Raw genomic sequence first — 15,550 nt, 5'->3', positions numbered from 1 at the left:
TCCTTCTAACTTGTTATTATTTGGTGCAGGCACGAAACATACTACCAATATAAATACATTGCTTCTAAAATCGTTCTGTGTCAGAATACTGAAATCTGTAATTTTTTTAATCAGTTTTTCCTTCTAATTTGTTATTATTTACATTGCTTTTTAAATCGTTCTGTGTGACACGAAAAAAATTGCAAAATCTTGTTGGTGAACACGAAACAATAGATTAATTTTGTGACTATAACACGAAATATCGTGAGACTGTGTTGGATGTTCCGCTGTAACGGTGGTGGACTCATCAGAACAGAGTGGGCGAGCTGACCAATCAGAGCACAGTGGGCTCATAGGGGGGGGGGGGGGGGGGGCAGGAGCTCCAACAAGCCGTTTAGGACAGAGAGTGAATACACATACTATACAGAGATGCTGTATGAGAAACCAATGTGAGTTTGGAACATTGAACAATTCTAATAGACCTCAACAATGGAATTATGATCAGTAGAAATGGCCATGTCATGGGACCTTTAAGTTTTGTTTCCTTATCATCCGGTACTATCTTGCCCTTATCCAGGACATCAATGTCATGCTGCTGATCTGATGGAACCTTAACACTTTAATCACCCAGGTGTTCATTTTATGGGAAAACATTATGGTAGGAATTGTAGTACAACTTAGTGGCTGCATTACTATAATGTTATCGTCTACTTCAAAAGGTCTTCAGTGGGCGACACAGCTAAACTGAAGTCCACCTCTATCTCAATAAAGGTTCTCAATGAGGAATTCAGAGCATATTTATGATTGAGGGATTGCCTCCACACAGCTCTCAACATGGTGAGGGTTAAGCTAATGGTGCTAGCAGGGAAAGCTAACAGAGCTAACAGTGTTAACCTGAGGGAGAAACGAAGGGTGGCTGATTTCTGAGTTTGTGCAACATCCTGTGGGTAAGGACGAGGATGTTTAGAAAACGTAACAGCCAACCTCCGTGTAAGCGCAGTGCAGAACAGTGACCATTAGCTAGCCAAACACAGGACTCACATGCGCTAGCATGCACACCCTGCCTGACTGGCTCCTTATGAAAGCACGGAGGAGCTCGAATTACAACACACAGAAACCACTATATCTTTGCATAGTACATCGTTGCTACTATACTAATGTTTTGAATACTGTATAAAGAACCTTACAGTATGTATGTATGTATGTATGTATGTATAGAAGTAAGTCTCCATCAGCCCTCTCTGTAGAGTTTAGCATCCGTGCTAACATAATCTCAAACTTCCATTAAGATATATTATTTTTCCTTTGTTACTTCACCTAAAATGTAGTCTAATTTGGTACAGGTACACTTTGTTACTAGCCCCCACCTGCTATTTTTGTTTTTTGTCTGTGCATTAGGCATCCCTCTGAAAATGTCTGGATTCCATCAGATACCCTTTCCTAAAAATAATATGTGGTACAATGGTGGTCTTATATCAAGCTCTTAATGTGGGATGTCAGCTAATCAAAAAACACTTTGTTAGCATTCCTAAGCCAGCACCATGCTAACCTGTGTTGTGTGGCTCGGTGTTACAATGTTAAAAGCTGCTGGAACATTTTGCCCAGAAGATGACGTGTGTTTATGAAAGAAAAAGCAGACTCTGGACACTCAAACCACAAACAATGACTTCAGTACCCTCTACGTCATCTCTAAAGTAAACAAATGCTGCATGTAGTATCAGAGATCTCCTGGTGGTTGGTGTAGTTTGGCTGAGATGACTGTTATGTGTCTTCCTTCCCATTTTCATCTCGGCGCTTTTGCTTGTGTCTCCTGATCCCCACCCCCCACAATCACCTCCACAAAGGTCATAGCACAGCCATGTTTATGAGGCCGGACTGCAAGTAGTTGAGTTGAGCTGCCAGGAAGATATTTTTTTGGCATTGTTTGAGTTTGACTTATCTCTTATAGGAGAACAGTGAGGTTGTGTCTGTCCAGCTTTCACCTCATCTTTGTCGCTTCCCATCCTTCCCTCCTGCCACGTTTGGTTAATTGTACCCAAACAAAACACAATGACTATGTATAGATGCTACTATTTCAGTTCTTTATGACCTTTTTCCAGTGAAGACCATCATCATCCCAGAATAATGGAATGTCTAGGCCAAAGAAGAAAATGTTTGGAACACACAATATTTATGGTCACTGTGTCACATTGGGCAATTACAGACCCTTTCACAGTTGTAAACATAAACATTCTAAAAGTGTCCCAGTTAATTTCGTGTTGCAGTCTAAGTTAATAACATAACCTGACAGGAAGTAGTCATAGACCCGAGCTGTAGCATAGCAATGTAATTCAGTCAAAACGGTCTATAGAGTAATCGCTTCTTGCCGTGGTCAAAACTCCTACACGTTGCTTACCGTCTTTCATCCTTGGTGGTGCTACGGAATAGAAAAAGAAAAGGGGTAATGAGAGATGGAACGTGAGATTGTTGGTAGTAACAAATTGTTATTGCCACAGACCCTGTTGCTGTTCTTGTGATAGCAGGATAATCCTCTGACCGCAGCACCCCTCTTTGGGTTCTGAGAGCAGTGGAACTACAACGTGGTCTCATATTCTAACCGCTCCTGCACCAGAGCGTCGTCTTTGTACTGCAGCCGCGGAGGAGTCGGTGAGGAGTCTATGGCCAGGATCGCCCTGCGTATACTGCGGTCGAGGACATGGCGTTCCCACGCAGGGTAGCGGTTCCTGCAAAGGTCGATCTTTATGACGGTCTCATCGAGGCGCGGAGCACGGGACGATGGCGTGGATGGCGCTGGGGGTCGGACCTGAAAAACTGGCATGCAGCCGTCCCGCTCGGAATACTTCCCCATGTCGCGCTCCAGAGTTGTGGTGGCACCCCGGTTGGAACGAAGCGAGTTGGTGGCACCTTCGGACGGTAGCGTGGAGAATTGAGCAGTGGGGTCCAGGTCCAGTGCCTGGCCACTCGGCGAGCGGCCAAAGCGAGGCCCGTTGGGATGGAAAAAGGCATAGTACATGAGCATGAAAACCACTCCGGTGAGGAAACTGCTGAAGATGACGCAGAGAGCTGGCACTGCGAAGGCGTCAGTGGTGTGGGGCGAGCGGTAGAGGTACCACAACGCACTGAGAGCAGCATTCTCCACCAGAATCACCAGGTAGTATATGAAGAGCCGACACCTGCACAGAGACATGATAGAAAGGAACAGTTAGCGAACAAGATAGGTAAGTGTGTGTTTGGAATTGGGCATTTGACATTGGGCTGTGAGCATTTCAGTGATTAGGGTCATCTTTCCAACACAGATCTTTGTAAGCCCATCATGGGTGGTTTGATTTGCTGTATATGTAAAAGCCTTTTAGGTGATTGCAAAGACTGGAAATGATCTGTATAAATGCAGTCAATTTACAAATGACCATGGATGTATAAAAGGCAAACCACCGTAAAAGGTTATTTCTTTACCACAAAGTTATTTTAAACTCAGAATTCCTAAATAAAATGTAATTTGACTACAACACAGAATACAAACAGACCTTACATTGCATTAAAAAGATCAAGCATCAGAAACAATGTTTTTCCTCAGGTCTCATCACACTTCATGGACCTCACCTTGTCCGTCCCTCCTTGACGTTGAACCAGGAGAAGATGTAGATGATGCCCACCACCATGTCAAACACAATCTCCTCCCACTTGCTGATGCAGAAGTCTGTCTCGCAGTGGACAATCCAGAAGGTCATGATGCACCAGTGCAGCACAATGAAGATGCCGAAGTAGAGTTGAAACACAGAGGCGAACAGGGCGAAAGTGATGACCCTGGCAGCGATGGTGAAGAAGTGCCAGCAGAACTGGATGATGACGGCCAGGTAGCTGATGGGCTTCTTGTCGTCCCGAGAATCCCGTAGCGCCTTCTGGTAGGAGGCCAGGGCCCAGGCCAGAGAGACCAGGGAGGCTGCCGCTGTCATCCCTGGGAGACGTACAGAACAAAAACATTTTGTGAAATCTGCCGTCAGACTCACAGCCAGAGGAGGAGATATTCCTCTTCAATGACAGGTTTCTTCTCTGAGCGTGAATTACAGACTGGATTCTGAAAGTGTTAGCATAGCACAAACACTACAAATGAACCCATTATGGTCGATTTACTTAGAAAGACCGTTGTTATGTCTTGAAAATATTGCTGCATCGATGTATCATACCAAGATTAGATTAAATAAGGTATAAATACATGGATTTTAGTGATGATTAAATTGAACACTAAAGAAGCTGGTATTAACTTGCACTTTGTATCATGTATCAGTCACACATTTCTATTATAAGCTAATTTGGCTAAGCGATTAAAAAGAAAATTATTATAAATTGTATGTGCTATTCATAACCGATCACATAAGAGTGTTGCTAATACAAAGAAGGCTAAAGGGCAAGGTTGCTAACGAAGTAGATCATTAAATCACTAAAATCCCTTTTTCAATCAATATTTAGTTTCAAACTATTGATTCATTTAGTAGGTAGCCATATAATCAGCCTGATAATGTGCAGCGAGCTGGGCATCATTTCATGGTGTATGGCACTGTCAAAAGTAAATAAAGAGGCATATATGAATCCCTCGAGGGGAAATATACTTTTTACAAACACAAAAATGATTCATGCATATGCATTAAAGTAGGTCAGATGAGGGGGATACCTAATAGGACGGTGCCCACAGCATTTGGGTGTTGAGTGCCTTGCATACGAGCACCCTGGTCATTGCCAGGCATCTCTCCAGCCACAGTGGATTTAACTTTGGATTTCAACTTAGAATCCTAGTGCTGCAGACTGAATTATTGCGACACCAGTTGCAAAAGTTTTCAAATTTGTAAAAAAAAAACGTACTGTAGCAAGGCCTGTTAGACCTTATAAGTATTTAAGTCTATTGAGGCACACACTCCGACAGAGTGGAAGTTAGTACAAATGTTCTATAGTCACCAACTTAGCTTGTTAGTGCCCTTTCATGTTCCCCCCCTCTTGCCTGTCGTCCCGGTGCATTTCGAGGTATTTAATAAGCCTTTGCTTTGGCCTGTTGTCACTGCTTCAAAGGGGTTGTTTGAAGTTTAAGACTTTAAGGTTCGAATGGGGTTCAGGTTAAGGGAAGCAGTTTACATCCAGCAGATGGTGCATGATCACAGGTCAAATATATTAAACTACTAAGTGTAAAACATAATTATATAAATCCAAAAACAAGATAATAAAAGGATTCCATTTTGGCTACGGGGCAGAAAAGAGTTGGAGATAAGCCTTTAGTTGTGATAGTTAAGGTTAGAATAACGCATAAAGTCAATCTCACAAATATGGAGAAACATGTGTGTTTGTGTGTGCTTGTGAGTGAGTGTATTACCTTGCACAGCCTGGAGCTTATGTGTCTGTATAATGATGCACAGCTGCAACACCAGTTGTGGAGCGCTCTCCAGAAAGGTGGCCAGTAAATGCAGCATGCTCACATCTGCAAACTCATACACCATCCTCCAGTAGTAGCGCCAGTGCTCCGTCTCAGAACTCTGACGACTCCGAACGCCCAGGTAGATGGTGTGGAAATACCTTGAAGGAAAACAGAGAGAAAATATAGTGCTTTAACATCAACCAGACTATATGTAACATGACTTTAAGAAGGAAAACAAAACACTGAAAATAAAAAAAACACAAATCAATAAAGAAACACGCTGTTCCTAGGGGACACCAAAAAACTGACGCACAAGTCTGAGACATGTTGTCGTCATGCTAGTGGCACGCTAATGAAGTTATTGAAGTTGGCTATCAGTGGTATTGGAAACTGAGCTATAATGTAACCACGTCCATTTTTTTTAAATCAGTTTAAATCAACCAAAAATAAATGTATCTAGGTCGCTGTTATTCATACTCATGGTAATAGGTCATTATTTTTTAACCTCAAGCAGAGGACAAGTGCTTATATTAGCACTCAAGCCTCTTGCTATTAGTTTAAGCCATTAGTCAGGTGGCAGTAGAGCAGTAGCTCTCTGCAGGTGACGGAGGATTTAAAAGGAGTGAAGGCCGCATTCGAGTACTCAAGTAGCTTTGAATTTATGTCATCATTTCAATCCATTACCTAATGAAACATCTCATTAATTTGCTAGCATTTTAATGCAAAATGAGAATGAGAAATATACCTATAGATGTGAAAAGTGTGTTCATCGACTTATTATTAAGATTTTCTATGTTTTTATTTACTAGCTGCTTGAATTGTCTAAGTTGTAATTGCATTGTTATTGTTATGTCTGTAAGGCACTCTGTAAGCTTACTTTTGAAAAGTATGTGATAATATTATCGCTTCAAGTTCACTGTCCATTCAAAGCCCATTATTACTAAGAGTGCAGTTGCCCTTGTTTTTTGGTATTAAAGAAATGTTCAGACAGGTGCAAGGGTATCTAACAAAGAAATACCATCAGACTCTACAATAATAATTATAATAATAATAATTATTATTATTATTATAATAAGCTTAATAGTAATAATAACAACGGTTTATTTGCAAAGCACTTTTCGAGCAATAGCCATAACTTGCTTTTCAAGGTGAGAGAACAAATAAGAAATATTAGGGACTATTGTAAGATGTTAATTAATCTAAAAATAACGGTAGAACTGACAATAAAGGGTCACTGGTAAAATGATAAAAATATTGTTGATTTACTTGTTTTAAAGGTGCACTCGTGCCATAGATAACAAATGGCTTCAGCAGATACAGTATGTGTCCGTCTCATTTGACATTTTTCTCTCTGGCAAAGTCTGGTTTATTTTCCATTTATATCTCATTCAGAGTCTTTATGTGAACTGATGAACTGCTGTGCTGTGTTGAGGGTTTTTTGGATTAGTAATAAACATACAGTACTGTAATTGGTCGGAGAGTTCAGTACTCCTCTACAGTAGCTATTCCCAAAATACATTTCTGCCTTGCGCACTTTTATTGGTACTGTGACAGTGGAGTCATAGTACCGTACAGCTCCACCTGCATCTGTGCTGCAGAACGTATGAAGCAGGAATCAGAGTCATTACAGTACAGCGTGCTGCTGGCTGTCTCCCTGTCCTCTGGAGGAGCTCTGTGAATAATGCAGAGGCAGACGGGGCATCTGTTGACATGATGCATTCCCTCGCCCCCAACTCTAGCCAACACCAACATGACCATTGTGCTCAAATGTTAATAAAAACAGTGCTGTGTGATACTTCCTGCTGCAAGCAACAATATGGTCAACAATCCTAACTGTAAAGAACACTTTTTGAAATGAATAGCTGAATAAAAGTGAGCATGTAGTCCAAGTCCAGTACATGTTATTTATTCACTTCCTCCTTTTAGCTTAGACGTGGAGTCATCTGACCTTTATAGCATTAAGTTAGCTATTTACTTAATTTCTCAAGTAGATTAGATGTATGCTTTAACAATTATACAAGTGGTATTAACATGTGGAGATTATCCTGCTGAACAAAACGCGTGAGCATTATAAACATGTGTTTAACAGATGTTATTTTCGTCAATATTCTGAAATCCAATGCAAATATCCCAGTGCTTTTGGTCGAGGGAGCCCATGTGATGCTAACTTCCGCACCACTCTATGAACCATGCTAAATACGTTTTAATTGCACGCAGGCAAACAGTCCATATGAAGAGCAAAAGTGTTGGAACACATTGGCCGAAAAAGAAACCCCCGACCTGCTGTCATCTGATGACAACTCAGCTTTTATTAGCTCAAAATGAGCTTGTTATCTTGTGAAACAATCAATCAACTCCATCTCTACAACTGTAACTAGGGATGTCCCGATCACCTTTTTTTGCTCCCGATCCGATTCCGATCATTTGATTTTGACAATCTGCCGATACCGATTTTTCCCGATCCGATCTTTATGCAATGCATTAAGAGGAAAAAAAAGGTAACAGATAACGGCTGGTCATCCAACGCGATGAATTCAGCTATCTTGGCTGTTATTTTTTTGGCCTTTTCACTGTTCTGGGGTAGTTTCTCTTTCCTTTTAAAAGTCTCTGAAAGTGTCGGTTGTTTCAGTGCCGTTACCTGAGTGGCCGCTGTGTACTCGTCGTGTTGTTGTTGGTGGTGTTTGTATTAGATTGGTCGTGTTGAACGTAGCTCTGTTCTTTCCACCACGCGGAACCTCCGCCTTGCAAACATTGCATCTGGCTGTTACACTGCCTTCGCTTTCAATTTTATAATACTTCCAAACTCCTGACATTTTCTCTGTCCCGACTCCCGAGTCACCAGCTGAACGTAGCCTCTTGTTAGCTTACTGCTACTATTAGACACTGCGCCCTGCCCACTCTGTTGCCAGATTTGAGAGAAATAAGCAACCAGGTCTATGAAAACAAGCCCAAAAGAAGCAACACATACATGATGTTGTGTAATTTTAACCCAAAACTAAGGCCTCAGGATGACTTTAAGACGTGAACATTGTCATTTTTGTTTTGTAACATTAAATAAAATGTATAAAAATATTTTATAAAATAAAAATAAAAAAATTCCGATCCCCGATTTTTTTCTCCCGATCCCCGATCACGTGAAAATCACGTGATCGGCTCCGATCCCCGATCACGTGATCGGATCGGGACATCCCTAACTGTAACTGCAGCTATTAGCTGAAGCCCCTCGGCGTATCACCATTAGACTGATGGCTGCTGTTTTCCGAGAAGGGCTGTAAAATAAATGTATTGATTTTGTGATATGAGACAAGATATCGGCTTATTTTGGATGTTTTAATATTGGTGTTCTCTAATCCTTGTTTTACAGGCTGCAATATAGTAAATTGATGTCATTTTCTGAATTTACCAGACTTAAGGTTATTTATTATATTATTTGCCTTTACCCGGAAAGTCATTAAATCCACACTACATGTTTCTATTTTGAGAAGGCCACAATGGTCAACCCTGCAATATAATAATATATATATAATAATGATATTGGGGTATCATATCGCCCAGCCCTAATTACAAGATCGGTAGACCTGCTCATCATTACTGATCCGTGAACAGCAGCAGAGCAGGGTCAGAGTGTAACTATGACACAGAAAGCACACACACATTTAAAATGTGATTGGTCACTGGGTATTATAAATGTTGAAACAACATGCATGTCACATGCAAGGTTGTAGCATTTCCTAGTAAGAAACCCCAACCGTTTTAAAAATAAAAATAAAATTACAAAAATAACATAGTTAGTGCGAATGCTGTGCCACAGCATTCACACTATAGTTCTTCAAATCTTTATATCTTCTTCTTATTATTTCAACCAATACTTTGCCGTCCGATATCTTCAGCCTACTTTCAGCTACAGAAACCATTCAAACAGCCTTTTCAGCAATCAATGGGAAACTTTCAACTTTTTCAAAATATTTTGTACTTTTTGAAATATTCAGCTTTTTAAACTCTTTTTTTAATATGGAAGTCAATGGGAGGAGCCTTCAAATCCTCTTTTACCTACACCTTGCACCAAATGCTACTCCTTCCACATACTTTCTGTGGGGGAAACTTCTGTGTAGCAATGCAGTGGGAGTCACCGACTCAGGAAGGAGACACGGTGAGAGCTGGAGCTTTTGATGTCAAACACTGATGGGTTTATTCAGAGTATTCGGCCGGAGGATTCACATCACAAATCAAAGAGTCAGAGGGTCTGACTTCACGGTAGAGTTGCCACGTCAATTCTGAAGAGCTTCTCTCTATGCTAGACCTTTTAACTGGTTCACAGAGAGTAATCAACATCTCTGAGAGAGTAGACTAAACAGCTGGGAACACTGAACCACCTGCGTCCGACACTCATGGCCTCAAAGATTTCACATCTTAGAGTCCACAAACACCGATAAAGAAGTGCCTCAGCGTTCTCACAACAATTACCATTCGTGCCAGACAAGTTGACCGGTCACAAACTGGTAACAACAATACATATGGCACCAATGCCTTTCCTTAAAGGAGATAACAGACGTCAGAGTAGATCATAAAACGTCACAGAGCAAAAGGTTAGATATCTAGAAGAATTATTCCATAACACTTTCAGCTAGAGACTTCATTCCAACTTTAAAATGATCACAAGACCTTCAGCTATTAAACTCTTATTCAGATATCTTTTTACGGTTTTTGACTTATCAACGTGTAAGTTTTGGTAAATTTTCAGGCTGTTTTAGATTTTATAATGGTTGTCTATGGGAAGGACTCTTCAGGGCTAGAGTGCGTGACATCATCTCTTACTGTATTGTAGAGGGTCTTAAAAATCTTCGGAAGAAATATTTTAAAACTGCTCTCAGAGCCAAAATATACACTCTATTCCAGGGCTTCTCAAACTCCGGACCAAGGTCCGGATCCGGACCGAACTGCAAATCAATCCGGACCGAACCCTGTGTCCCATTATAAAAAAAAAAAAAAATAATAATTATTATAAAAAAAAAGAAATTAAAAAAAAAATCTGATTCCGATAAATTAATGTACATCATCATGTACGCGCGTCTTGTGTCTGACGCGTTGTGAGAATGAACGTGCATATATATTTACTTGTGTGTGCGAGCGTGACACGCATAGCAGACCGCAAGTTAACCGCAAGTTTACCTTGACTTTCTAATGCTTCTAATGCCTTTTTTGCCGAGGTTCAAAGCATTGACTACAGACAAACAGTGCCATTTCTCCCACTAGTTCAAGCCACCATACTGTATGTATGTATTGAATGTGTGTGTGTATACAGGGGCGCCGTTTACCGACAGGCAAGGCAGGCAAGGGCTTGGACCAGAAGGGGTCCCCCAAAGGTTCAAGGTTCAAGGTTCTTTATTGTCAATCTGACATAGCTACAGAGTAATTATGTAGTTGAAAATCTTATGTCACAGGCTTCTCCAACAATGCAACATAATAACATAATAACAATAAGAGCAAGAGCAATACAAAAAGAATAATAGTTATAAAATAAAATAAAATAAAGTGATGATGTGGAATAGTGCAGTACGAGTCTATATACAAGTTAAGAAGGTAGATTAAGAAGGTCCACAGCAACGACAACATGAAACACCCTTTAATGAACTGCAATGACATGTCGGGGGGGGGGAGGGACGGGGGGGGGGACTTTACTGGCATTGATCCGGACCAGTGACCTTGTATAAAGTTCACAACTGGACCTTTAATAAAAAGGTTTGAGTACCCCTGCTCTATTCAAATCATTTCAAAAGATTTCAGGAGCATAATTAGTCTGGCCTGCTCAATTGCCTTCATCATATCAAACGGACACACCGTTCTGGCCCAATAGTGATCAGAGTGACAAAAAGTTCACCTAGCTTCAAATAGACTCCCATGTTAAATTTGACCGGAACTTTCTTCAGAACAGAGAGAAGTCAACTTTAGACAAACTGCTCCCATCTTCACATTTGACACACAAAACCCAAAAGAAAAACATATATCAGTTCATTGGGGTTCCCTGATGCTCACTTTCTCGTCATTTTTTTATAGGAGCCATAGTTTTTGAACAGGTGGCAAAATTGTCAGATATAATCCTCAATGCATTCTTAATGGGACTCAGTGCTGCAGTTGGTAACCATGGGGTTGCTGGCCAGATTGGGGCCACAAACCTGAGTGACATCATCTAATCAGAGCACACACGCCCACAGACAGACTGGTACACGCCCACAGACAGACTGGAGGTTTGTATTATTATTTTTTCAACAAAAGTTAGAAATGCAAGAGGTTTATCTCTCATTCAGAACAATGGAAAGGCTCTCCTTTCACTGCCCATCTCCATGGAAACCTTTGATCTCAGGGCTCACGTACACAGATGTTTAATAACGTCGTCACCATGGTAACCTTTGATCTCTGGGCTTACACACACAGGTGTTTGTAAACATTCATTCACTACTACTTACATTTAATATGTAACTCCTTCAGCCTACTTTCAGCTATAAACCATTCAACTATTAACTTATTCAGCTATTTCAGGACATTGAGGCTATACATGTTGTTGTTTATACCTTTTTTAAACCTTTTCTTTTAAATATTAAGCTTCTTCACTATTGTTCCTACTTTTCCAGTTTAACATTTCACTTTCAAGTTTTCAACAAAGTCATTGCAATGCATTTGAGCTGTAACAATTTGATTCAAATCATTTCACTTTTCTGCATTTCTCCGCTAAGTTCAGCAACACACTCACTTGGTCTTTGTAGCTAAAAGCAGCTACAGAGACCATTCAGCTAATAACATATTCAGCTTTTTCTGCATTTTCAGCTAAATTCAGCAACAAATGTTCACAGATTACAGCATTCACACGCATCTTCTGCAGGAAATGCATTTTGTAGTTGCTCTTATTTGTCCAGATAAGATATTTTTTCTTTACCTGTGTATTCATAAAGAACACAGAGCAAATGTTAGAGGCAGTGCGATTGCATATAAAGTCAACAGAGTTTGATGCAAAGACAAAGTTGAACATTAATTCTTAAAGAAAATATTACATTGTCCACAGAAAACTAAAACAAGATGGATATTTTACCACAATGTATTGTCCTTCAATCATCTTAAAGCAATAACACATTAAAATACTTGTTTATTTTTTGTTTACCCAAGTTACTAACAAACACAGCCTTTCCTCTTCAGTGAGAACTCATTTCTACAGCTGATGGTGGGGTCACTGATCTTAGTTCTGCATAGAGAGTTCTTATTTGGATTGGGACCAACTATCATTTGTGATAGTAATTTATCTGTGAATAGTTTTTTCATTTTTGTCTTAAAAATGTCATAAGATATTGAAAAATGCTTAGACTTTTTTTTGTATAGCTAAATCTTAAATCTATTTTTAGTAAGACCAATATTTCAACAACAAAAGATAGTTAACACTGATAGACAACAAAGAAATGCATCGCAATTCACATTGTAGGAACAGTAAGATCAAATATTGTTGCCTAATATATATTTTTTAACTGATTGACTAATTGTTTCAGCAATAATCTACATACACAAAGTAAATCAGGTTTGTTGAGACCATCTTTCACAGAAAGAATAATACTGATACTGATAATTTGTTGACATTATGTAAATGTGAATTATATATTTTTTAAGTGAATAATATGTCTTACAGTACATTTTCTTTTTTTTAAAGCTTGCCATTTTAAATGAATTGTCACCAGCGCACTCTTTCATCACATGCATGGGCGTAGGAAGCATCCTCAATGTGGGTGGGACAATTTGACAGAGGGTGTGGGCAGGTGGTGGTATTTTTTAAATATTGAAGTTAAAAGCATCAATCTGCTGCACTTTGAGAGCAACATTAGGGACTAAATCTATGGATACATCTCTCAACACCCATAGGAAACAGAACTGTAAACAGATTGACTTTTTCTTTATGCATATTTTACAAATCACTCCCCTTTTAAACTGTAGTTTTGTTTGGAATGATTTCATACCTTTTATTCTCTTGTAACTATAATAACTATAATGATCATATAAAAGTGTGCGTTGGAAATACTTGTTTACATAAATGATTACCTAACCGTTTGAGACCCACTACTTAGACTAAAGTGAACTATCTAAACACTCACATGTACAGATCATTAGCCATTATCACATTGAATGGGAATTTAGTAAAATGCCAACACGTTGCACGCACATGCTCATCACACAGTGTTATTCAGATTCATCAACCCCAGAGGCTTTTTGGGAGGTTCATTTCAACATCAGCAAACCTGAAAGCATCCACAGCATCAACAACAATCAGACTCCAGGTGTGACAGACTGCAGGGGATTCTAATTCAAGATGAAAATATGTTTAATGTTTAGCATACAGTGTTAGCTTTCATGAGCAGTTGGTAGAGATATATAAAGATAGGTGACCCTCAGTGGGCCCTTCATGTGTGTTGGCTCTGCATGGGGGGGGGCAGCTGGGAGCCATGCCCACTGTAAGAGGCCACCATGCTCATTCATTAATTCACACACACACACACACACACACACACACACACACACACACACACACACACACACACACACACACACAAACACACACACAATGTCCTCACAGATTGGGATAGCCGGTCCTCACAAGTAGGCCTACTGCAAAACAAAAACACATAATTGTTACCCATCCCAAGGCCCCAATACCTCCATATCTGGCCCAGCTGAAAGATGTGGATGACGGACTGGCTGCTCCACACGCAGAAGGAGTAGTAGGCCGGACGCTTCCTTCCCCGGCCCGCCGCGGTGCTGCTGGTGCTGTTGGTGGTGGTGTTCTTGCTGGCGGTCGACGCCTGTCTCTGCGGCGTGGCCGGGTGGTGCTGCGCAGTCACATCCCCGTGTGAGGCGGAGCCGCTCAGCAGCTTGTTCCCATCCATGTGGGAGCAATCCACGGAGGACTCCGAGCCGTCCTCGGTGCTGAAGTCGTGGACGAACCATCTGAAGCTGAACAGCTGCACGGAGAAGGAGCCCAGCACCACGAAGAAGAGCGTCAGGCCGAACCACCAGTATTCGCCGCGGAGGTAGTAGTCCGCCGACAGCCACACGTCGGTGCCGACATCCGCAAGATACACTGCAACTGCGGCTACTATCCACAGACAGTCCCACACCGTGTACCTCTGCTGCTCTCTCACCAGGCGGAGGCACGTCGAGCCAGAGCCTCCCCCGCCGCAGCACCGCGACTCCCCGTTCGCGAAGTCCCCGGTGCCCGCAGAGTCGGGCTGGGCTCCCGGGTGGAGCCCCTGCACCGAGCCGGAGTGCTCCGAGTTCTGCAACGGGGTGAAGGCAACGTCGCTCTTCTTTATCTTCAGGACCCCGTCCGATTTAGCCGCCATTATTGGAAGCTTGTAATATTACTCTATTATTCTTCCTCCCCTCCTCTTCTCCTCTACCCCTGCCTCTCTCCGTCGACACCCTTCTGTGTGTCTCTCCTCCTCCTCCGCCTCCTCCGCCTCCTCTCTGGACAGGAACTAGCTCCTCTAAACAGCCGCCTGCTCATAATACAGAATAAAGAAAGAACTGAGCACTGACCCGGGGCTGGCCCCCATATGTTGGCCCATATCGCGTTTTATAGGCGGACTTCTTCTCCAGTGATGATCCGCTCACATGCAGCAGAGAGCAGGCTTTGTTTCCTCCACCTGCAGACACGGATCTATTTCCTTTTCTGCTTCTTTTATCCGCGGTGAGTTCTCATGCTGAGGCTGATGTTGGCTAGAGATGGAGACAGGAGCGAAGGTAAAGGAGGAAGCCTGCACCCTTCCTCTATGGCACAGAATAAAAACTATGACATCACCTCCCTCTCTCTCTCTCTCTCTCCCCCTCCTTCTCTCTCACTCCAGCACCCTGGACAGTTACACACTGTTACTCAGCAAACTTGCACTTGAACCACATGTTTTATCATGTCATTTATCACCACAACCAGTGGCGGCTGGTGGAAAATATTTTAGGTGGGGCTGTGGAAATGGTGATCAAACAATACTAGGGGGGTCCGGGGGGATGCTCCCCCGGTACATTTTTTGGAGAAAAGACCCCCTAAATTATGACTTCTGGTGATGTTAGAGGAGGGGGGGACATAGTTTCTACAGTATAAACTGTGCAACAGTACAGTAGGCCCACACAAACTGCAGAACA

The 15,550-nt window shown here is 41.6% G+C and overlaps 1 protein-coding gene across 1 annotated transcript; it reads right to left on the bottom strand.

The window, feature by feature from the left end:
• Positions 1–535: 535 nt before the first annotated feature.
• Positions 536–15,095, bottom strand: xkr4 (XK related 4). Its single transcript, XM_034119904.1, has 4 exons — positions 14,069–15,095; positions 5,339–5,538; positions 3,580–3,934; positions 536–3,152 (listed from the first exon to the last, which is right to left on the bottom strand). The coding sequence occupies exons 1-4, from the start codon at positions 14,752–14,754 to the stop codon at positions 2,552–2,554; spliced, it is 1,842 nt and encodes a 613-aa protein (XP_033975795.1). The 5' UTR covers positions 14,755–15,095; the 3' UTR covers positions 536–2,551.
• Between the last annotated feature and the right edge of the window lie 455 nt (positions 15,096–15,550).

The sequence above is a fragment of the Trematomus bernacchii genome, unplaced genomic scaffold, assembly GCF_902827165.1.
Source record: "Trematomus bernacchii unplaced genomic scaffold, fTreBer1.1, whole genome shotgun sequence".
NCBI classification, from domain to species: Eukaryota; Metazoa; Chordata; class Actinopteri; order Perciformes; family Nototheniidae; genus Trematomus; species Trematomus bernacchii.
Note: the sequence above shows the minus strand (reverse complement) of the source record. Positions and strands in the feature narration are given on the sequence as shown.

Coding starts and splice junctions, on each gene's coding strand:
- xkr4 (XM_034119904.1), bottom strand. CDS start 14,754: ATGGCGGCTAAATCGGACGGGGTCCTGAAGATAAAGAAGAGCGACGTT. Junction 5,539..14,068: donor CAGCTGGGCCAGATATGGAG/GTATTGGGGCCT, acceptor TTTTCCTTCAAG/GTATTTCCACACCATCTACC. Junction 3,153..3,579: donor GTCAAGGAGGGACGGACAAG/GTGAGGTCCATG, acceptor GTCTCTGTGCAG/GTGTCGGCTCTTCATATACT.